At 39.6% G+C, this 25,294-nt stretch overlaps 1 protein-coding gene across 1 annotated transcript in view; it reads right to left on the bottom strand.

Annotated features, from left to right (window-relative positions):
• Positions 1 to 12,659: 12,659 nt before the first annotated feature.
• The window catches only part of tnfsf10l (TNF superfamily member 10, like), a 70,654-nt gene continuing 58,019 nt past the window's right edge, over positions 12,660 to 25,294 (bottom strand). The window contains exons 3-7 of the mRNA XM_080888576.1: positions 17,904 to 17,940; positions 17,697 to 17,804; positions 14,532 to 14,695; positions 14,094 to 14,204; positions 12,660 to 13,980 (exon numbers count right to left, since the gene is read on the bottom strand). Coding sequence (XP_080744702.1) covers positions 13,795 to 13,980; positions 14,094 to 14,204; positions 14,532 to 14,695; positions 17,697 to 17,804; positions 17,904 to 17,940 — 606 coding nt within the window. The 3' untranslated portion in view covers positions 12,660 to 13,794. The remainder of the gene's footprint in view (positions 13,981 to 14,093; positions 14,205 to 14,531; positions 14,696 to 17,696; positions 17,805 to 17,903; positions 17,941 to 25,294) is intronic.

Below are 25,294 nucleotides of genomic sequence, written 5' to 3'. Positions count from 1 at the left end.
AAGTGTCCTGTGAGATTATATAGTTTGTTCTCATAGTTATAAAAATATCAAACACATAATCTCTGTGTGAAAAAGCACTTTCTCTGATGCACACACCTTTTTATTTTCTCATTCTCTGTGGGTAGTTTCCTGCAGCTTCCTGTGACAAACCCTTTGTGTGCCAAGGAGGGCTGCTTTAAAGGCCTTATCAAAGGCCTAATAATGTTTGTTGCTCCGCTGCAGGAATAACTGCATTGTTTAGGTGCCCTGTAAGGTATTCTGATAGCACCACTCCCACTGATTCTGAAATTCCCATTTCCAATGGCCGGTAGTCAGGGCAGCGGGGTTGAAGCAGTAGTATTGTTCTTCCAAAAAAAGTGTGTGTGTGTGTGTCAGGTTGAACGCTTGTCTGGCCCCACTTAGTCTCTTCAGGATGTTTGGGATTTTCTGTGTGTGTCTGTGTGCATGTATAAGTTTGTGCATGTCTGCTTTCCAGCTTTATAAAACTCATTTCCTGGCTGGCTCTTAGGAAAACAGAGTGTATGTTGGGCAATAATACAGGCGACATGGAGAGAACGGCAGCGCTGCTGATATGCTGCAGTGTTATGATGGATGTGTGTGTGTGTGTGTGTGTGTGTGTGTGTGAGAGAAGATGGAGGGAAAGCGGGTCCAGTATGAGGAGAATGCTGATATGAAGATAACAGTAAGTAGGTGACTGCACAGTGCTTGTGTGTGTGTCAGGAAGGGTGGTACTCTATGGATGGGGGCAGGTTAGAAAAACCAATAGGTCTTTTGTTAACACTCCTATGCAAACACAGCAGGTCAGAGAAAAAGTCATTTAAGTGTTTAATATGACCAATGTCTCCATTAATCAAAACGTCTGTCTGGTCTGTGGAGCTGCTTGTATGCCTGTTACTGTACTGGCAAAAGCAGTTTGTTGGTTAAAATTGGCACAAAAAGAAAGTGTTTCTACAATTTCTACATTCCTGGTACAACTTAGGTATTACTATTGGTTCAATTATACTCAGTTTTGGACACAGACAGGTGGAGACCCGACAGACATGTAGTTGCTTCTGTTATACTTCTTTGAAGTCTGCTTCTAATGTAAATTCTCCACAGATGAGTCTGTTTAAAAAAAAGGGCAGGGTCAGGGTTAAGCAGGTAGGCCTAAAGCTGCACGGATCCTCTGTTCACCATCTGATAATGAAATTTACATGGCATGGCTCTATGCAGACTCTAGTGGACTCATGGATACAGAAAGTATAATACTCGTCAGACAGGTAGCCAGGAACTGCTTGGTAATCAAGGATCATTAAGTCCCAATTATTATTATAAAATGAAAACCACCTCCACCTGCTTCAGTTCGGTTGTAGCCTCACCAGGTGAAATCTCATGCTCAATCTTGAAACTCTACACCAACAATGCAATAATTTATGTCTATGTTTGACTTTGAAATGCATTCTTCTGGTCAAACACGTGCTTTCCTTAGTTTCAGATTAGGTCTTTATTAGTCTTGGAGCCAGTTATCACTGATGGATCTACATGCTGTCCAAGCATGCTGAAATTACACACATTCTTAGCCCTTCTGCAGGGTAATGAAACTGAGCTTTCCTTTCATTTACCAGGATGCACACACTGTCCCTTTGTCCACACAGTCTCAGGGGGAATTTACACTACTCGTTATGCGTCTTTATGAACCAGCCGTCTTTGTTATTTAACCGGTTTCTTTTGTCTGGTAAGTTTTCTACTGTGCCCACTAAAACACACATAAAGCAAACCTCTTGAGTTAGGAGTGACTGATTTCATGTCGGTTTCCTCAGATTCAGGAAAAGAAAAATGTCTAAAGTCGGCTTGAGTTGAATGGTTCTGGTTTATGCTAATAGTCTTTCAAACATCAGCAGGACGTTAAGCAAAGCCAGAGACAATGTAAATTGAACATGAAGCTCAGATGTTAATGCGGTTTCCCTCAAGTGTTTTGTGTCACCGTGGCTGTCCTTGCTTCACCCTGGTGGTCTGTACAGAACCATCCTGGTTACCTTACTCATGTGGCATGCAGAGAAGATGAGGGGCATCAACAGGGAACAGCTTCATCATCCGCCTGTCAGCAGTTTGCCTAAAATGTCCATCAGCCGTTTGAACCCATGTATAGGCAGCAGATGTTACCAACTTTAAGAGCCTCCAAAGAGCTTTGAGCATCACAAAAGTGTTCATGTGTTTGTGCTTCAGATGAAAAATGCCACTAAGAAAAGAGAACAGCTCTTTCTGCTTCTCATGTTCAAAAGAACTCACTGGTTACTTCGTTAACTGAAACTGGCTTGTGGTCCAAGCAAGAACCACATCTTTGGTAACTTTAAATTTACGCGGCAATTTTGAACGGAGACCTTCCTTAGTTAAGCTCCACTGCTCTGTTGATTCACATCACAGGGCATCATTGGCATTTCCTGCATCTAAGATGAAAGAGGAAGGAATGTTGGTGTTGTCTTTTTTTCCTTAAAGGTGGGGCAGTCAGAAATTAGATACCCTAAAGCCATCCCCAGAGGATAAGATGGGCATGCACAGCATAACTTCTCATCAACTAAGTAATTTTAATAAATAAATAAATATTCTGCTTAAGAACGAGCCGCCTTCTGTGATGTGCTGACATGGTACTTGTGGCCCATACAGTCCTAAAGCAGCACACACAAATACACAAACACACTGATCTTATTTGGATTGGTGGATGTGTGTTTGGTTCATTGGTTCAGAGAAACAATGCTGCTGGTTATTATCTCTCTCTGACATAACACAGAAATGAACCCAAAGAAAGTCCTATCGAGTTTGACAGGAAGATATCCGTGCAATTCTGGCCTGCTCCACATCTCTGCTGCTTCCTGCTGTTCTTCTTTTTCAAGCCGCTTCACTGGCTCAGTGGTTTAGAAAACGGCAACGAAAATTACTCCATAATGTCAAAGAAAAATGCATTACATAAGATTCAATTCAAACCAGCACAGCACAAAACTTGGGTATTGAAGTGGCTTATGTTATATAAGGTTAGATTCTAAGGTTACAATTTTAAAAGTCTCTTTTCTCATAAAACAAACAAACATGCCAAATACATTTTGGTATCAGTCACATAGTATGTGATATCTAACATGCCTAACAGGTACATAAAAAAGAAGGTAAGAAACAGTTAAATAAAAACAATAAAAAAGCAGTTATATTAAATATTTGTATGGAGCTTTTGGGCATAATTTCCCCACCAGTGTATTTCATTGTACAACATTGTACAAAAGTCTTGAGCCATCTCTTGTCCCTAATTCTTTATATCTTACTTCCAAGCAGCCAGACTTTCTTCTAACTTCTAACTCTGTTAAATTTCATAAATTCTGTTTTCATGGATGCCTGGATGTTAAACTTGATTGTTACACCTGGGAGGCTCCTGACTACAGTATCCGTAATACTCCAACAGTCCATCAAGTGGTGCAGCTTCGTAGCTTACCAAAGTCGTACTAAAACATTTTTTGACAAATTTCTGATCTTGGTGTACCATGTAAAATCAGTTCAAGGTCAGTAAGCACAATCAGAATTCATACATGAGGCGCACGGTCGATTTTTGAGAAAATTGAAGTATTTTAAGTGCAGCTTTTTGTCCAAAAAATAGGGTCATTTTCAGTCTGGAGGAATGTTTTTTCAGATTTTTCTTTTGGTTAACACTGAACTATTAATCATTTACACATAACAGAAAACCATTTCTTGAGCTGAGAAGCATCTGGCCCTCCAGTAGACCCATCTGCTGTTTGCTGAACTCTCATCAGAAATGGTCTCACTGGAAGGGTGGCTGTAAAAAAGCCGGAAGGGAAACAGGGAGAAAAGGCTGAGGTATGACGAATTACACAAGAACTGGAATGAAAATCGGTGCAATACCATCTGGAAAACATCTGATTGGCAACACCTTCATTTTTGTAGCATGACAATGATCTCAAAAACACTGTTAATGGAGTAAAAGCATACCTGAATAGAAAAATACACAATGGAATGCTATCAGTCCTGGTTTGGCCTCCCAAGAGCTCGGACTTCGACATTACTTAAGGGCTGTGGGATCATCTTGACGAAGAACAGAACAAAAGGCAGCCAACATCCAAAGAGTTTTGAATGTCCTTGAAGAAGCCTGGAGTACTATTCATGAAGACTGCTTCAAGAAATTACAACAATGATTGCCTAAGAGTTCAGGCTGAGCTAAAGAATAAAGGTGGTCATACCAAATATCAACTTTCACACACATTTTCCTAGTAAAATATAAGAAATAGGGGGTCGCCCAAGACGTTTGCACAATACTGTAAGATGCCATGTTCAGATACAGAAGTTTTAGTTGAAGATTTCTTTGTAAAGTAAAACCAAAATTTCCTTTGGTCATTAATTTCACCTCTGTGGCTGTATTCCACTTGATGAAAATGGAAGTATCCTGCCAAAATCCAAATTACAGCTGCAATTACAAAGTGCTCAGTTTGCACAGGATCAGTATTATCAAGAGACCATCGTAAGGAAATTATGGTGGGCAATTTGTGTTGGAATTTGTACTTGACAAACTGGAGACATTTTGAATTCACAGAGGGTTAAAATTACTGATAGAGTCAGCAATTATTACAAATTACTGGATATCCTCAATAAAATTCCTGTGTTGAGACGTAGAACAAAGGTGAGCCTTGGTTCTGGATTAACCTTTTAACCAGTTGGACAGAGGGAGCAGTTGTAGGAAAAGGGGCAAACATAAGCTGAACACAGTAAACATGTGTTGTAATTACACTAAAATCTTGTAATTACAGTGCCAAAGAGTTTACGTCTGCAGCCGATCATAGTGGCAGGCAAGATAGCTTTGAGAAACTGGGTCTGTTGTTTCAAGACAAACCGAACAATCAACTGTAAGAGTTTTAGATCCTAAATGAACAATTGGTATAGGTTGCTGGTGTTCCCATTATAACACCAGCAACCTATACCATCCATACAAGACAGGATGATTCATGCTTTTGTATTTTCTTACACCAAATTCTTACCCTACCATCTAAATGTGGCAGCAGAAATCGACCCCCATGAGACAAGGCAACGTTTTCTGTTGTCCAAATTTTGGTGAGCCTGTGTGAATTGAAGCATCAGTTTGCTGCTATTATCTTATCAGGCAGGAGTGGCACCTGCTGTGGCTTTCTGCTGCTGTAGCATGGCTGCTTCAAGTTTTTTGTGCATTCAAAGATGTTCGTCTGCATAACTTGGCCATAACGAATGCTTTTTGTTACCTTCCTGTCGAGTTTGGCCATTGTCCCAGCACGTTCTCACTCCTGAGCGTACATGTGTAGATTCATTCCAAACCGTTCTCACGTTTTCATTTTTTCTGATCTCGTAATGTAGAATATATCGTAATATATCGACGGTTTGTCACCTAGCGTAAAATGTTACGCTTTGGGAGTGAGAGCGTGTTGATTCTCCTCACCTCTGAAATCAAGAAGGCATTTTACAGACCATTCTCTGTAAATCCTAGAGATGGTTATGTGGAAACATCCCAGCAGATCAGCCCATGTGACAGCAACAACCATGCCACATTCACTTACACAGTCACTTACATCTCTATTTAAAGCAAACAACTTGGCACTAATATTCCTGTTTGACAGTAGGCACTTTATTTGAGCACAAAACGACACAGAAGAGCATTATTTTTAAAAGGCACAAGGCAATCAGCAGAACTTTACATGTACATTCTTCAGTTGGTATCAAATGTGATTTTAAGAAAAGCAAAAGGATATGTGTTGAACAGTATCTACATTCATAAACCGCTTTAATGGAGAACTGTTTGTTTCAGTGATCCCTGTGATGAGAATCAGTTTGTAGTGTATTAACATGTCATTTTTTATAAACTAGAAGACATATATGAGCAGAAACAATCATGAACGAAAATCTCCGCCTCGTGACTGTAGTGTAGTCATCAATGTAGCTGATTTGTCAGAGTGGGGAATTGGAAACAAGCTTTATCTAACACTAACAACACACTAGAAGCTGTTTCATAATGAAGTCTAAGATTTATGTTGTCTGTGTGCACGTGATTCATTTCAGCTCAGTGTAAGTCTGCTGCTGTTTAGTTGCTCTCTGTTTCACCGAGTGTGTCCTCTGCTAGACTGTGTTTGTGACGCAGAGTGGAGAAGAGGAGTGAAAACCACAGCAGCCGACTTCAGGAAAATACAATACACTACTGTGACTGTAATAAAAAGTTTCCAACTAGTGCTAATCCACCTAAATTCTTTGCTTGTGATGATAGTTTGCTACAGGAACTGTAAACATTTTCATGCGCTCAGGGAGTTTTTTCTCTACTCTGACTGGCAGGAACAGAATACTATCTCTGTTATGGGTCTGTCTGATTCACAAATTCAGCCCTGCATTTTCTTCACACAGTGGGGTCTAATGCTGTTCTTGTTTGTGTTCAAAGAAATCTTGTGAGTGAGTAAATGAGTGTAGCTTCCATGAGCCAAAGGGTGAGGTTGGGGCTAATTTACATATCTATTGAGCCATGACTAGTAAAAGTGATGTTTACATCATTTTAGGCCATGGAGCGATTACTTTCTTGGGAGAAATTCTAAATGTGTAATTTGGTGGTAGAGTGGGTCACCGGAATTCAAAGCACATTCACTCTTGTACTCTTAGTCAAGCTAGCATTGGAAAGGACATGTGTTCATTTTTGGAAAGAACAGAATTATATGTGAGGTTTTGGACCAAAGCTTAGACAGCCAGCTGATTATGAGATTGCTTGTTTCACATCCTTGGAAAACACAGGCATGCAGGCAAAGCATAAACAGCACTTGTTCTGCTTTTGTGCAAAACATTTAATGTTTAATTATGCAAGCGGTGCTGCTTAGTGACAACTGATACAAATCTGCATAGTGGTGCACATCAAAGTCAGAAATAGAAGCAGCAATTTAAAAAAAGCACTCTGCTGTTTTCAGATGCTTGTTTGGCATATGTTCGACTTATTGCGTAACAGTGATTGTCTTTTATTTGTAAGATATTCAAATATGTACACAGTTCCAATCCTCTGCAGTGGGGGAAATTTGCCTGTCCTCAGCTCCTCGATGGCTGTTTCGGTGCTTGCAATAGAATATAAATGTTTGACTTCTGACAAGTACGCCTGTGGAGATATAAAGACATTTGGGGGATCTGGTTGTGTTTGTCCTCTTCAGTTGCCGTGTTCAATAAATTTGCCAAATAATACAAAACAGTATTTATCATTGTGTCAGTTCCCTGCAAAAACTGGCAAAAGGAAAACTAATCTGGTCCTGATGAGTTGATAGAGTTAGTTGTTTCATGTCGGTGCCAACAGAGCACTGCGGCATATTTGCTGTGTATGTGGTACTCCGCCAACATTTGGGGGTATATTTCAAAATCTGCCAGTCACTCGAGCTGTTAAATAGACTTAAATTCGATTATTTCTTTAAGTGTCCTGCAACATGCAGCTATTTAATAAGCAACAGATGTTTCTTAGAGCTGGTGTTGAAACCAAATATAATGGCTGGGTTGCACCTGGGGAACAACTTGAATCATAGAAAATTAGCTAACTGGCAGGAACTGTGGTCAAATTATAACATATAATGGTCTCACTTGTGGTTCTGTGCAAAATCATTATGGCAACATGTTAAGATATGTAAGGTAGATGGTTGCTATGAATTTAAAATGTATGCTTCAAGTTCTTCCAAAATTTGGCTCTCAGTGTGTGTTTTATGAGAAAAGATGCATTCAGCTTGTTTATTAGTGTCCAAATGGTTTATTGTGTCGGGGAATCACGACCTCAGACTCTTAAATACAGCTACATCCTCACCGGGATCAAAACAGGAGCTTGAAGGTGGTGTTTTTCCCACCCCGTGTAAAGCCAAGACTGGAGAAGCTATTGTGTTTGGACACCCAGTTTGTCAAAGTGAAACTGGACTTGTGAAGCCCTCCCCTTCAAAATATATATCTATGTTCCACAAGCCACGCTGCTTGCAAAATATAAACACAGCATGAATCTTGGATGGGAGCTCAAAAAAGAGCATAACTGGAAAAGATCTCAACGCTGACTTACATGAGGTCTAGATTTTAGAGTGCCCCACGGTGATGGCTTAGTTTCTCTTTCCAGGTCTCGTAGAGAGCAAGAGATGGACATGTCTGACTCGCGGTCTGGCAGTTTCAAGCGCAATGCTTTCAACTGTTGTCCAAAACCACCTTTGTGCATAACCACACACACACACACACACACACACACACACACACACACACACACACACACACACACACACACACACACACACACACACAGATACACGCACAGGAAAACAGACAAGATCTGATTTCAAACTAAAAGCAATATTTTACCAAAACACATCAAAAACAGGCCTTGCTCAATAATAAGAACTGAACTACAAAGGTAAACGTCGCTGGGTGGTGATGTTTTATCATTCACAATCCAACAGATTTAACCAAACACGTGTTGGGTTCACAGCAGACCACACATATATTTGTACTCTTCCTATCTCACAATACGACCCTTCTAATTATCATCTGCTGGATGAGCAGCATTTACATATGATAAACTTTGGTTTTACTTTAAGTCGCCTCATCAATTTAACTTTATGCTCTCGCTTTCTCATGCACTATACTTTCAATCTTGCCAATATAATAGCAACGATTTTGTATTTAGTAAGGCTTAAAAGTAGGAATTGAGACCATAAACACATCAGCAATGTGTTTAGAGTGGCTGCAGATAAGTTAAAAAGTTAGACTTTTTGCTCATTGGCCTCCATAAAATCTGACTTCTTTTTGCGACCACAACAGTCGCCCCCTGCTGGGTATTAGTAAGACTGTAGGTTTAAGGCACATGAATGTTATGTCCATCTTATGTCCAACACATAAAAGAACACCCACAACCACAAGACTAGACAGTGGCAATACCTAATCTTTGATTCATTTCAAGTTGCAACATTTTTGTCACTGTTTTACATTACTATCGTGTTAGTTAATATTTCTGTGATAACCTTGAGTAGTTTGGGGAAAGCTTTTTTTATTGACCCAGTAATGTACTCTGAGTTTAGGACCGACTATTGTTGCTCATCAGCCTAGTAAAATCCAGTGACTTGGATTTATTTCACCCCCACCAAACACCATCTGATGTAGATGTTTTGAGTTACTTGGATGATTTGTTGTGACATTACCCCACAGTGTGCTGACAAGCTCATGTTTTATGTTTTTAAATGATAAACTAAAGCAGCGTGTGTCCTTATTTATACATTATCTAACAGAAAGTGAAATGCTGAGAGATGAACACACTCACTCTGCAGGGTACTCCACATGAAAAACATTTTAGCTTCAGAAATTTAATTAACCAACCAGCAGGAGTAACGAGTGTGTACACAGAAATGTAATGAAATGATCTGTAAATCAAATCATAACAGAACAACTGTCCAATTACTTGCAACATATGGATCTCTGAAAATCTTTGGCTTCAGCGTAATGAATACATCTCAGAGGACAATCATTTATGGATGGAAAAGTGACTTTACGTGACATAAACTTCTCAGTTATTATCTTGTGACTCTGTGACACATTGTGAAACATTTTAAATCACTAAATCACTATGCACAGAGACCCCAACACAGCTAAATGCTGAAATATGTTATTTTATAATCCTTTCTGTTAAATCTGGAGCAAATTTGTAACATTGTTTTTGCCTGCAAATTGTAAAACCTAAGTTAGCCTAGCATAGCACAAAAAAATAAACATGGAAGCCATTACCACGACTTTTCCCAATGCTCACTAATTGCTCACAAATAGCCTGTCTTCTATACTGTGAATTTAATAAAGCTGCTACTAGTAAACATTTGAAAAGTTTCAATGCAACTTCTTATCAATTCTACTGTTTCTGATACCTATGCTAATCTAAGCTAATTATCTATTAGCTATTGCCAGCTACACCCCAGTCATACAGGCCTAGAGAATGACCGCTGTGGCAGCAACAAGTAAAAGTGTGAAGTCTCCAGTATGTTATTGAGTGATTAATGGAGGTTACTGGTAGTCACTATGTGAAACTGGCTACCAAGAGGATGTTGCACCAAAAACCTTGTTAGCAGATTGCTGCTGTTGCATGAGAAACACTGACTTGTCTGCAAACCCTCACCAATTAGTCACCAAAAGGCAATGAAATTAAGGAAAGTACAACATGAAGACAGTTCTCCATTAAAGTAAAAGGTGCATCTTTTGAAACGCATTGGTTATAGCAGCAAAGCACAACATTTACTTAGTTAACTTTCTAGATTTCTGGTTTGAATTGTATATTTTTAAGTTTTACTAAGGCTTGGCCAGTAAATGGAACATCTTTGCAGATAATTCTACAACTTTCCTGCAAATTATCGGCAACTTCAGTAATTTGCTAGCAACCAAAGCAATCACACTTTTTTGTGTCTGGCTAACAGTTTAGTTGGCAGAAAGTACAATTTTAGATTTACCACAAATACCTTTCCACAAAAGGTATTTGTGGTAAAGGTGTTTGTCTGTTTGTTTGTTTTTTCACTCAAAAGAATAACCATTTAAACTGCAAAAGGTAGGAAAACTTTGTATGCGTGGTATAGAGATTTACAGTTATAATATTATTTAACATGTTGCATAATTGTTGAAGTTACCATATATTATTTTAACTGGAATATAACTTGACTTCACACAGGGAGCGTTAGAGCAACAGAAACATGTGCAGGTGCGTGCCACCCAGCAAAAATTGAGCTTAAAACAGTAATTTAATGCAATATGAGATTTGCCTTTCATTTTGTGATTTGAGTAGAAAATAAACCAGCTCTGTTGCTGTGTTTTCATAGCATGCCTGACAAAACTACACCATAAAATAACCTTCTTCACGGTATGCATACAAAGATATCCTGTGCTGTATGGGAAGGAGGGGCTTAGTCTGGAAGTTACCCTATCAAATGTGTGCTTAAGTGTACAAAGTGTACAAAGCAAACTGGAGCTCACATTTGCAAATAAACACATGTGAAAAACATTTTTTTACCGCATTTTCTGAATCATCTATGTGAACCAAGCCCTTTGAACAAACATATATTCTTGTGTGCGCACCCTCGCTGTATGCCAGATCACTGACAATTACCAGATGGCACAGGGAGGCTAGACAGCCCAGATTAATCAGGGCATATGTCTTCACGCTGGATGTGACATTGGATGATGTGTGTGTCTACATAGCACAGGCTAGCCTGGATGTAGTGTGAGGTGATGTGTGTACTTTTTTATGTGCACACAGAAAAAAAAGCATGTAGGGGTTGTGTCTGTGCTAGGCGGTGGATGGTTTATGTCTGCAAATATCCTCTCTCACTCGTTCCAAATCTTGGGCTGTGTTCGCTTGACTTGGTGTGGGATCCTGTGTTTCAGATTTGTAGCATCCGAGTGTGTTTGAGAATACAGTTTCTGAACTGCTCATAATGTTTGCAATTGTTATGTGTATGCACCAGTGTTACTAAGTGACTGTCAGCCAATTTTAGTCAGCTGTTTGTGTTTCTGAACAAACAATTTCAGCACCGATGCATTAAATTAGTTTCCATACCCTATTTCTTTCACTGTCACTGACGTCTACAATAATAACATAGCTGAGGTTACATAATGAAAGTATTGTTTATCTTCCCTTAACCTGGGCACAGGCTGCTTAAAAACCAGCCTTTTTGCCAAGTCAAGTGCTTTACATTTGTAGTCGTTCTCATAACCAGCAGGGGGCAAATCTCTTGTTGCAGAAACAGGTCCGATCATGTCGAAGTCTGACCTCAGTAAACAATCTCCTGATGAGTAAATGTTTGCAGACGCAAGCTGAAGATACCGACCACCACAATGCTAAACTCAAAGCTCGAGAATGTCCACAAACCAGTGGGTGACTGTGTATTCAAACTATCAAAATGTTCCTTTGAGTTTTTCTGCTAAACCCATGTTCTTGCTTAAGGTGTGGATTTTTTCCATTCTGAGTGTCCAGATGGTGGTTAAAATGTTTAGCACCAATCATTTTTCAGCAAATAGAAGGACAATATGTTCCACTCTAGCTAGCACAGAGAAAGCTTTTATTGGCTGTTCCCTTATTTAAAACGAGTCGCCACAGCGGATGCATCCACATATTTGATTTGGCACAGATTTTTAGGCTGGATGCCCTTCCTGATGCAACCCTCCCAGGGATCTCCACCTTCTCTGTGTTAGCTACTATACTAGAGGATTTTTCTTTTTTTTTTAACTGAGGCATTGACATTGCTAGAGGCTTGACAGGTTTTAAACTTTCCCCAAATGCAGAAGCTAGACCAACAATTACAGTGAAAGAAAGCATAGAAAAAAGTGCTCATGTGAATGGGTGAATGAGGCAAGCTGTATGAACTGCTTTGAGTCCACTATATAAGAACCAGTCCTTTTACTAAATGCTGCAGTTGTTTTAGGTAAGTGCACATTTTGCCATGTTCAAGTTGAGCTACTACCCTGGAAAGATAATGCAATACACCAATAACACCAATGTTAACTCCATGTATCCAAAATGAGATTTTTATGTTATGGAACCAGTGATCATTGCAGTGAAAACAACAACTCCATGTAACCCAACCTAAATGTCACTTTAATCCATGCTCTCTGTGATTGTGAAACTAGACTATTTGCATGTGTTTCTTCTCACATTGTTGCTTTGTGGTTGGTTGCATAACTGCTCCATGAACTCAAATATAATGCAGCTTCACAGGTTCGACAAGATAGATAAAATAGTTAACATGAAAAGATAAGAGAAGGAATCAAGGGAAAGAGAAAGAAAAGACATCAACCACGCAGAGTGGTCAGGCTGCATACTACCCACAGCATCGCTCTCTGTCCTTTAATCTTTCAGTGCCGGGCTAATTCTTATTGGCGTTATCAAGATTTCTCCCTCCTTGTTTTCACTTCTTCTTGGCTTGCAGACTCCTCTTCAAAAAGCTCTTGGCTCTTTCTACAGTTTGTCACAGAGGCAATCCCCTTCCTCCACTAAAGGTCTTTACATAAAATCCACAGTTTTAGTGTTTCGCAAGTAGGAAGTCTTTAGATTCCCCAAGTGGTTTTAAGTCCAGTCAAAGGTAAAATAAAAATGAATTACTTTTAAAATCACCACAGTCCATTGTGTAAATCTCATTCTCAGCCATACATATGTACAGAACTCCCATCGCACACTTAAAAAAGAAGTTTTTGCTTTGGTTTGATTGTTTCATTTTCTTCTGCAGCCGTTGATGTGGAGAGTAAAGTTTTTATTTTGTGTAAATTCTTCAAATCCAAACCAAGGGTTTAATTTTTTCCCATAAAAAGGTCACTGACATATTCACACATGTAGGGTCATGTTATATTGAGATCTAGATAGCATGGTGGACTAATTTCTGAACTTCACCTAGAAGGTTGTGATTTTATTTTTTTCCTGTGGCAAATTCCCCCTTAAGAATCAACTGTAAATCAAAGTCCTCACATTTATTTCTTTTTCACAATTGCACATGTCTTTTATCTTGAAGTCTTGCTTTCTCTTAATCGAGAGAGCAGGAAAGGCAAATCCACTATCCTCTTGCAGTATTCTTCACCCATGTAGATCTTTCAAACCCCAGTTCTTCCATCCTTCAGTGCATCTGCCCAAGCAAACACTGACGATCCAGACCTCCATTTCCTCTTCTGTCTATAGGACCATTTTTTTCCCCCCAATCAGTGGATATTCAAAAGGCCCCAAGCTCTCCAGCCCATCTGTTTATCCATCCATTGTCCCATCGCTTCTTTTTTTTTTTCTCCAATCCTTTCCTCTCAGAGGTCCAGACGGAAGGCGCCAAAGTAGCTAGCAGATTCTTCTGCATTTACCATGGTGGGGGAAGAGACAGAGACGAAGATCTCGTCACCGGCCCTCAGTTCAAAAAGTCCTCCCTGGTAAACGGAGTGTAGGGCGTACTCAGCGTCTGGAGCCCAGCACTTGGTTCCCACACCTTTCAGGAGCTGGAAAAAAATTACAAAGTAGAGAAAATCATCCCAGTGCTAATGACAGTGCTGAAAGGTACAAATACTTCAGGGTGATCTTTGATTGTTTTAGGAAAACAGAGATGCTGTACCTGTATGGGGCTTGGGTAGGACGTTTTCTTGTAGACGCACTGCACCAGTTGGTGGCTGACGCTGCGCTGGTCCCCCTCATTTGCAGATGGGGATGGATAACGGAAATACACCTGGACAAAGGTGGAAATAAGTTAATGCAGTGACTTGTTTTATGTTTTTTCCTCTTTGACGTGCCCTTGTTTTTGACAGAAAAGCAGGTTTCCTGCAGTCTACCTTACAGGTAGACCCTACTTGTAAGGTAGACCCTACGATAATGAATCCAATCATGTTGTAAACAACAATTAATGGTTAATAAAATTGAATATACAACAGTCACAGACACCTTTATTCAGCAGCTATCACTACAAGGTTAATTAATGACAAACTTGTCATGTTAAAACACACAAAAATATGGCAAAGTGCCTGGAGCATCTCCTCCATCTGCATAGCTTTCTCACCTGTGAGTACAGATAGTACCTCCCATCTTGGGGCACTCGGAGCTTCCCATTAGACAGGGTCATGTTGTGCAGGTGAGCTCCTAGGCTCTGATTGGCCCATGAGCGGACCAAATGGCGGCAGGACTGATGAAGACCAGGCATGATGCTCAGGGAGGAAGAAAACCCTGTTGGCAAAGATTAAAAAAGTGTCAAGAGACAAATTCTAAACAGAAGAGGGAAGAAAAACTGTCACATGGGGATGGAAAATAAAAGGAGTGGGGAAAAACAAACCAGCTAAAGCCTAGAAATCATAGATTGGATGTAATAAAAAAAAAAATCAATACCAGGTTTAAAAACTAAGCAAAGACACATATCAGTGAGTGTTTGCCCAAAGCTCAAAAGCGGCAGCAGCTGGCAAAATGAACCTTGAATAAATACAGTTTGTGACTCCAGAGTAGTGCGCTTCTTTCTTACAGCCGCCAAAGTTGAGCAATAGTTTGCCTTTTCCCCTAAAGCCCTTAAAATATTGAGAAACATCTGAAATACTGAGTTAAAAAAGATAAAATCCTGTGATTAAAAAAAAGCACTTTTAATTACAGTATTATTTAAAATTTTGGTGAACGATGTTTACATTACACAGTTGAGCCACCATGTCTATTGGACAATGTAGGCGATGTGGATTTTCCTTCTGAGTACTCTGTAACAGGGCACTCTGAAGTGCACATTCAAACTTGTACAATGGCCACTTAAAGCAGAAGTGGTGATTTAATCTTTGGTTAAGCCTGTTTCACCGGTAAGAGGCACCAACTTGAAGCCAAAGTCCTGTAAGATGCAGGAAATACTGAATACTGCTGACTAGAACCATGTGTAGCAGTTTTCCTCATGGCAGAAATTAAACATTTAACACAAGTGATTTCTCGTGCATGCTGGCTTTATTTCCTCTGCCACGTGTACTTGTGTGACTAGTGTGCAAATCTGAAACACTGCCATCAACAATAGAAGCGTAAGTCTATAACACTACAATGTAAATGCTGTGATTTATTAGCACATAACCATCACAGAGACCTTAACTGAATAAACTCTTCCATCTGATCCAACGCTGAAAAATGATTTTCAATCCAGAAGTGCGAGAAACTGCAGTTCCTTTAGTGGCCACTTGAGGCTCCAAAAACAAGTCACTTTCCAAAGGCTTGCATTAAAAAACATGTTTACAGCCTGATACCAAAAACTGCATTAGCTTTTCTCTTCATAAGAACTCCATGCTGGGTGATTTTTTATTTTAGAACACATCCACCTGGATACTGAAGGGATGGGGGGGTACATTCACTTTAAATGAAAAGTTTTCCCAAAAGAGCTTCACCTCTGCTAGTCAATGAAGTGGACTGCACCATTGTGTACGTGCTGTTTTAGCAGGTACTATCCAAAAAATAATATGACTTACTGTATGGAACAAACCATCCAAGACGTGTGTTACTGACCTGTTGTCTGTGTGACAGTCGTGACAACTTGGTCTTCAAGATGCACTGAAACTGGAAAACGGTAAACGGAGATGGTGTGCCTTTAAGTACAAGTTGCATTTTTTGAAACTTGTTGGCTGCACCTCTGCAGTGCAACTTTTACTTTGAATGTAAAAGTAAATTTATTGTACAGTTTTTCAAGTTGCACTGCTGCTCAGCTAATAGTTAGCAAGCATTCGCAGACAAACATGAAAAACAGGAAACTGAGGCAGTTTGTTACCAAACAAATCGATTGCTTGGAGGTTTTTGGTGCAGCAACTTCTGTGCAACCAATTTCCAGCCAGGAACTATCAGAAACCCTAACAACCAGTCAGGAAAGACGCAGTTGCAACTAGCAAATGGTGATGTCCAACATGGCGATAATTCATGGCATAACTCTTAATGTCTGCAAAATGTGTGCAAGCTTATCTTCATTAACTAATACGTAAGCATGCTGTGCTTTTGCTGTGCTTTTGCTGTCCACATAAGGTACCTTAGGGCTCCAAACAAACCAACGTGGCAACAGCCAAAAGGCAAACTCTGAAGCTTCAAAACGGACAGTCGAAACCCAGATGGCAAAGTCATGGTGACGACTTCAATTCTTTACACTCTCAGTTGTAATTAGTCGGGTCATAGCTTGTGTGTGCCAGCGTGAAACAGTTTTCTTCATGTGTAGGATAACTTCTCTTTCTAAGAAACACCCATCGCGGATCAAAGTTCCTCCAGTACTTCCTTATGAGAAATCCAGGCTTAATGTGTGAACCTCACCCTCTTACACACACACAGTCTTTCTAGCTCTTGCACACACACACACACACACACAGCACATTTCTTACCCTTTGTCAACTCAGTGGAAATAACATAAGGAAGGCTTTGCCAGATTGTCAACACCCTTCAGCTTGCACGACCGATTCAGATGAAACAATACCAAAGTCATGAAAAACACATTCCAACTTTAAATTCCATGTTTTATAACGTGTGTGATTCTGATCTGTGAACTATATAAATATCTACTTTACTGCCACATACAGCATACTGGTAGACCTCACAGACTCAGCTTAAAACTTCAGTGTTTCTTAGTAAATGCCTCGGGCACACAGGAAGTGGTACGAAAAAGAGCAGCAGAGTAGACTTTAATGTGCTTCTAAACATGCTACACAGGAAAATGGGGAAGAAAATGTGATTTGGAACTTTAACAGATGGAATAACTTAATAATCCACCCATTCATCTTTTTTAATTGGTTATACAGATAGGACCAGTGGAAGGGCTGGAGCCAATCTCTGCTATCATTGGGCAAAAAGTGGGGTACAGGCTGGACAGGTTGACTTCCATCACAGTTCACTAATTTTGATTAAATAAATAATCAAACATACATGTTTTTGGTTTCTGGGAAACCAGAGGCCCCAGTGTGCACCAAAGAACTCGATAATAATACATTTTATTTCTTTGTGAATAATTTTAATAAACAAAGCTTCCTAAACAGGACTGTAGTGTGTGTAAATCTGAAAATAGGAGGAACCAAAACTGTTTATGTGCTTATCGTTGATTTTAACCAATCAACCCACAGTTTTGTGCATGCTCGGCACATGCAAAACATACGGCTCAGCGGCAAAACTTTCATTTTCCTCTCCGACTTCCCGAAATCTTTCGCCTAGATTAATGATGACCGCTTAAACACAGATGCCTCACCTTGAGAACTGGCGTCTCTGAGGGTCAAGTGGGCAGATGGCCTCTGGGTCACGGGGCTCATAAACTTTGACCCTGAGTTGTTGAAATTGTGAGGCATGGTTCTCGCCTCTAAGGGAGAAAGGGGATCAAAGAACATTAAAAAAGTTAGTGAGAAGGTGTGTGTCTGTCTGTGTTTGTGTGTGTGTCTGTAGACAAAGGGATGCTCACCAGTGAAGATGCGCTTTGAGATGATGCTATCTGCCACCTAAAAGAAAATATAGAAAAACATACAAGTCAACAAAAATGTGAGAATAAGAAAAAAAAGGAATTGTTCACTTTATGCTGTTAAATTTAACATCTTAGCGTGACCTAAAAAAAAAGAATGTGCAAACTCACTGCTGGATAAAAAGGAGGTTAATGTAACATGGTGAGCTAGACTAGCTTGTTTCATCTGAGTAACGCAAATAACAAAGGATTATTCACACAGGGCTGGATAGGATACAGCTGATTCATCTAATGCCATCCACCACAATTACCGGACATGTAAAACGATATAAAATTGTAATATTTGTGTAAAAATCTAACATTCAAACTTTTGTTGATAAGTAAACTAAATCAGCAAAAATAAAGTAATTTTTAAAGTTTATTTAATTTATTTTTGTATATTTTGTATACTTTTTGTTTTTTGTCTAAAATTAAATCTCTATATACTATTTACATGTTTTAAATACATTTATTTATTTAAATTATTACATTTCTATTTTTTCCAATGCTTTTTGAAGCATAATAAAACATTAGCAATAAGCAAATAAAATATAATGGTTAACTTAATTCTCTAATGCCTGACAGGAGGTCAACTTAGGTCTGATGACTGTTGTAAATACACGAGCATAAATCAAAGTTACATGAACTTTCCATAATGTTCCAGAGAGAGGGGAAACTGCTCTTTAAGTTAACTACAGTACATACAGTACATATTAAATAACTGAGAAAATTGTAAATAGCTTGATTGAATTATTTCAGGAAATCAGAGGATCTCCAGTCACAGTCACATTGCATAGCCACAGGAGCACAACATCCTTAAACTATGCACGGAATCAGTCTTTAATTAATCATTAAAGCAATTAAACAGCATCACAATAAGGTTTTGAACTTGTGAATTATTGGTCCCATAAATCACTCCCCCACAAATGTTGTCTGTAATTGGATAAAGTACAAAACACTAAGTGTATGAAAGTCAATTTAAAGATAAAGGCACTGTGTTGTACTGTAAGTGTTGTCTGTCAGTCCATTTTTACAGCTTTGTAACTGTTAATAAAGATGAGCTTGTCCAGCTAGAGTGAGAGTCGAAGGTGTTATTTAACTCTGACTGTAAAGTGAATCATTAACCTGCAGTTGTTTTATGGGTGTGAAGTGGCTGCAGTGGACACAGTTGTTTTGTTTGTGTCGACTGTTCTGTAATGAATTTATTGATTCTATAGTTAAGTAATATTTGTACAGCCCTAAAGTAGCAATGTGTCATGGTTGAGCTTCGTGATGTTTACGACACCGTCCCAGCTTTGATTCACATAGGGAAAAGAAAGTTTGCTAAGAGAGGAAACCTTAAGGCAACAAACATGTTCTAGGGACAAGACAAAAGCAGAAGTATTGAAATTACAACACGAATCATTGTGAATATATCAGATAAAGATAAAGATGTAATATTTGGTTTTTTAAGTTTAGCTGCTAAAGGTAAAAGATATTTTCTTTTTTCACAGAAAAATCTTCAGTTGACCCAAAATGCTGCACTGAGAGCACTAACTGGGACTAGAAAGAGAGAGCATATTTCTCCCATTTTGGCTTAGTTTTGGCTCCCTGTTTAATCCAGAATCAAGTTTAAAATATAAAGTCTTTAATAATCAGGCCCCATCTTATCTTAAAGAGCCTTCAGCTTTCAGGCCCCTCATCTGTGGAAACAGCTCCAATTAAGGTTTGTTAGACAGACTCTTTCAAGATGAAGTTTTCCGTATAGTTATGCTGGACCAGGTGACCCTGAACCATCCCTTAGTTACGCTCCTAAAGACTGAGATTGCTGGAGGATTTCCCATGATGCCATTACTCCTCCAATCCCTTCTTTCTTCCTTTGTACACCACTATTGCATGTCATTAACTTTTGTCCCAGACTGCCTTTTGTCCTGTTTATTGCCTATGGTCTATTACCCCCTCACTCCCAAACCAGTTGCAGCAGATGGCTGCCCCTCCCTGAGCCTGGCTCTGCTTCTTCCTCCCCGCCATCGTAAAGTGCTAGTGGAGCTCTTCCTCTAAGACCTTGCAGGTCTTCACGTCACAACAAAGTGCCTTGAGATGAGTGTTGCTGTGAACTGGTATAATTAATCTGAATTATTTTAGCGTAGCTCAACTAACTTTGGTACACTTCTCTCAGTGAGAATGAGGGAGAGGGACCTGATCCTGATGAATAATGACTACAGGAGAAAGAACATTCAGGACATTTTCATCAGCAGAGAATGTGTGGAGAAGTTTCAGACTTAGCTTAGTTTTAAAATTGGACAATACACTACATGCTCTTTTTTTCTTTCATTTTACACTCTCCTGTCTTTTTTGCCTTCTTTCATCATCTCAACTCTTAAATATAAACTTTCCTTTTCTTCCCTCAACAGCACACACTTCCCCGTCGTCCAGTCTCTGGTTTATTTCTCCTGCTCCTCTCTATCATTTATGTTCCCAGGGAGTGGCTTTTGTTTCATCCCAGGTGTAGACACAGCCAGGACCAAAATATAAACAACTGACAAATTCAAAGAATAAAGAACAAACAGCCAAAAAAACAAGCCGACCCTCAACAGCACAAAGTATGTTCTAGTAAAGTGTTTGGGCAGCTCGTGCTGCCAGAACAGCTTCGGTGTGCCTTGGCATTGATTCCTCAAGTCTCTGGAACATCAATCTAACAAATGATATTCCTTTATTTAGTGTTTTGATGATGTGGTGGAGAGTGCTGTCCAAAGCATGGGCCCAAAGATCTCCCACTGGTGTTAAACCAAACTGAAAGCTGGTGACTTAAAGCGAAAGCATATGATTCTCATCAAACCACTCGGTGGCATTGTCATCCTGGAGTCTGCCATGAGAATACAAGTGTTTTAAACTGATCTTTTCCTCTAAGGAATCAAGAAAGCCAACCCCTAACAGAGCCACCAGACCCCATAACGGCAAGGGTCAAGGGTCAAAGTTCTTCCTTTAATTTGTCACGCGTGCGCACACACACACACAGATGCGTTTTGTCTCTCACACACACTCAGTAAATCTTCTTCTCCTACACACTGCTTTCTCTACTGACACGTGTTCCTTTTTTTGTCTCTCCCACTTTGTAAATCAAGCTTCAGTTGCCTTTTGTGCATAAAATAGATTTCCCTCAGCTTTAACTTACTTAGCGAGCTTTTAATTTATAATTCCTTTTACTTCTCTAACCCCTTTTGCCTGTTCTCTCTCCCTTTCCCCCCTTTCTACTACATGTCTGCCCACTCTGCCCACCTGTTGGGCTCATGTGGTCAATCTGAAGTGCCCCGAAGCTGGGCACTGAGCTCCTATTGAAATAAATCTCTGCGATTAATTTGCAGAAATACCACAATATCCTGAATATGATTAATTCCATTTTTAATGGTCACCCAGCTGCCCATGTGATGTTATTCTTGGCAGTGGGATTGTTTCTCCTGCACTGAACACTCAGCTCAACCTGCAAATTGAGCATGATTGCTCTGGGGTTCAGTATGTGTGTGTGTGTGTGTGTGTGTGTGTGTGTGTGTGTGTGTGTGTGTGTGTGTGTGTGTGTGTGTGTGTGTGTGTGTGTGTGTGTCAGTCAGCGTGACACCACGGCTTGTGTATATCCTATGTACTCTAAGGGGGGAACACAATATAGAAAAGTGCAACACAGAGTGTCGGCTGGTCTCGCTCGGCGTAGCGTGCCTGTCTCTGCCTAACGTTCCTTGGGTCCTGAAACCAGAAAATTACCCCCACACACACTTAAAGAGAGAAAATTGCCAACAGACTTTCTGCCCTGCATGTGGCTGCAGTTGAAGAAAGAAAGGGGAAAAAAAACAACCCAGAAAAACACAGTGTTTCAGAAGCTTTCAAGCTCTTTCAGGGCAACTCTGGAGCAACATGTTTTCATTATGTCTGCTGTCTCTGATGCTTAAGCTCTCGCTTGGGAAACTATGGGATGGCTACAGCGTGACATCAGCTACATGCATAATGCTGCACACAGGATTGGAAGGTTTCAGTGGCATCCTGAAAGATTCTGGACCAGCAGCACTTTTAAATGTGAAACCAGTGTCACTTGGAGTTATAGTGCTTTGTTTCCTTTACTGCCATTTGCCATCTGGTTTTTATTTACAACCTTCTGTATGCAGTAACATATGCTCGCTGGCCACTTCATTAGGTACAAGGTGTCAACCGCTCACTAATGCAATCAGCCAATCACATGGTGGCAACTGCATGCATTTAGGTATATAGGCATGGTCAATACGACCTTCAAATACCAAATAGGAAATAAAGCTGAGGAAGGAAGTAATAATAATCGCTTATTACAACCAAGGTATTCAGAAGAGTGTCTCTAAACAGACTGCAGCTCAATCCTTGAAGCAGATGGGCTACAGCAGCAGAAGACCACACTGGGTGCCATTGCTGTCAGCTAAGAACAGGAAACTGAGGCTACAGTTCACACAGACTTAATCATATTGGACAATATATTGGACTATATTGCACATATACATATAAAGCACATTCTCACTTTTAGTCTTATTTTAGAATGTGTACTTGAGTGGGTGTTGTGTGTTTTGTGTACAAGGCGTCAAACTTGCTTGAAATAAATGGCAGGCCCCGATGTGAAAAGATAAAGCACATTTTAGATAAAAATGATTCCTGCGGGATTTTCCATAAAGACATAAAACACACAACTGGCCGCAGTGAAAGTAAATCATGTTCTGAGCGAGGATGATTTTTCTTGCACTGTCCAAGTCCATTGCTATGAGAGTTAAGAAACACTTGCTGAAAAATGGAGTGTGAGGGAAGGAAAATGAGTTCTGACATCTTAAACATATAACGTAAAAACACATCTAAGTGTTGTTCTGCATAAGTAAACACAATATTTCCTTCAGGTGAGCCGATCGCATGAATTATACCTCAGTGGAAACTTGCATGGCAAAACAAATAACTCGATTAAATTAAAAGCTGGAAGCTGCATTTGGATTACTCTGGGACATACTTTAATTGAATAAAAAACATGGAAAAGTTTTGCACAGAAAGCCATCCTGGTCTTGAATCCACGGGATATGAAAACTTCAGCATGAACACCTGTTCTTTAGCTGAGTTAAGGGCTGTTATGGCCTTAAATACAAGTAAATAAAAATAATTCCTTACATTCTCAAATAGGTTTGATTGTTGCTAAAGGGCACATGCTTGATCACAGTTAGTTTGAACTGATGCTGTAATGACTGACATTGTGAAATATTTCCAGCATGCTAACATGCTAAGTGTGACACTGACATGGAAGTCATTCCTGGTATGAAACTATGGAAACTATTTGAATTTGATCTGTTTTCCTAATTTGGCAGCAGACCTCCAGTGAGGGGACTTTTCCATTTCAGGCTTCACTGTTGGAACGAGAAATAAAAAGAGACTTGGACCCATCAGTATAGAAGAAGACGTATCAAGATTGTGATATGTTTTCAAAGTTAGAACCTCTTGTAATCGTGCAAAGTAGCTGAAAGAAGATACTGATGCCACACACCACACTGGAGGTCTCCAGCCAGCTCATTCATGGCCTGCTGCCATCTTGTAGACTTTGTTGCTCAGCCAGTTTTTGCCAATAACAATTCACAAATGGCCTTTAAAGTGTGTTTTCATGCCCATGTCCACAAACAAAGAAAAATGAATATGCATGAATACTCATCAGTTTTGCATGGAGACTGTTGTGAGTGGGTACAAACATACCAGGCATGACAATGCTGGTGCTTTAAAGGTTGAGGTAAAATATTTTTATGGACATTTCATTAAAAAACAAAAATGTCAACCTGTTTGCGGCACTAGAGAAGCACTAAGTCGATTGCCTGTTTATCTTCTGAGCAATCTAAGAATCCACCTTATCTTAGCCATTTATCTGAGGATTGCTTCAGCCAATATTTTGGACCTGCGAGACCAAGACTTCCTGTTCCATCCACTGATCGCTGTTTACAAATGTAAATAAATTTACAAAAGCAACTAAACAGCAAAATGATGGTCATAGAAAATCAGACAGCTTCTAGTCTAATTTACATTTCAGCAAATAGGTTCCTTCTCATGTTTTGTATCTGCATGCAACCAAAGCCTGGTCAAACATGAGTGATATTACTGGGACTACAAACTGCAACCAGAAAGGTATAAATAGTTATTCATCCATGGGATCACAATTTTAAGTGGTGGTCATTCATTAAAAATGTCAGTTACACCAAATCATCAGCTCTGCATCTATCTGTTATTTATTTTTGCTTCATGTATGTCTGACACAGTATTGTTGGAGAGCAGAGAGTCATAAAGTCAGTACCGTAAATGAGGATAACACATTGGACTTCTTGCCTGGAAGTAAAATATAAAAGTCTTCACTGATGCACATCAGTTTCCTGTGAGTTACACTCCAGCCACTGAACCCCACTGGACTTTGCATTCCATGGAGCCCATCTAAAATCTGAAGCCTGGAAAGAGTTACTGCGTGTCGGAGGTCGAGACAGTTATTTGAGTCATTCGCCACTTAAATGGCTCCCCGCAAATGACTAAAGGCTGTGTTGACAACGCATTGGAGCTGCTGCATTTCAGGTGAGGTTGTTTATTTTCAGGGGTTTTATCTTCTTTACTTTTGATGTTTCACTTGGTATTTGAGAACTGTTTGCATTGATTCATTTATGGTGTATCCTGACAGTTTTTTAAATTTAGGACTCTTCACTTCTTCTAAATGATTTTTTCTTCTCATGTCAGCTGCCTGCTCGTCTAATAAGACGGAAAAGGCTTTTTTTTAAAGCTGTCTTTTCTAAACTGTTCATTCATGTCCTTGGAAATCAATCACACACAATCCTTCTAAGTGCCTCCTTCACACACATGCACACACTATCCTCCACACTCACACTAATGTTTTGTTTTACAGCTTCATATGTCAAGATTAAAAATGAGAACATCAAGAAAGGCTCAAAGATAAGGCGCCAATGCTGAGAAAGGAATTCTTTACCTTTTCACCCTACTGAACTTTTTTGTGCCATTCAGGAAGAAGAATGACAGGAAAGAAAGGAACAATCAGCCAGAGATACTTAGTAGCAGTTATATAAAATTGTTCTGACCAATAGTTCTCTAGGCTTTCTAAAGGTCTGTCACTCATTTTCCCTTATTGTACCTGACCATCTCTAGAGATTTTGTTTTCTTCAAGCCACTTAACATTGACCTATGAAAGGATGAATCAATGTAGTATCACAACAGACAACTTCGCGAAGAACCAATTTTAAATTGTATCTTTAGGCACAGCAGCTTTAGCAGCAGCTTTTCACAAAAGCACATCATTTCTTCCCATTTCTATAGTTGAAGCTAATGAAAAATACCACCAACAACAC

Source organism: Rhamphochromis sp. 'chilingali' (genome assembly GCF_963969265.1).
Source record: "Rhamphochromis sp. 'chilingali' genome assembly, chromosome: 1".
Classification (NCBI taxonomy): Eukaryota; Metazoa; Chordata; class Actinopteri; order Cichliformes; family Cichlidae; genus Rhamphochromis; species Rhamphochromis sp. 'chilingali'.
Note: the sequence above shows the minus strand (reverse complement) of the source record. Positions and strands in the feature narration are given on the sequence as shown.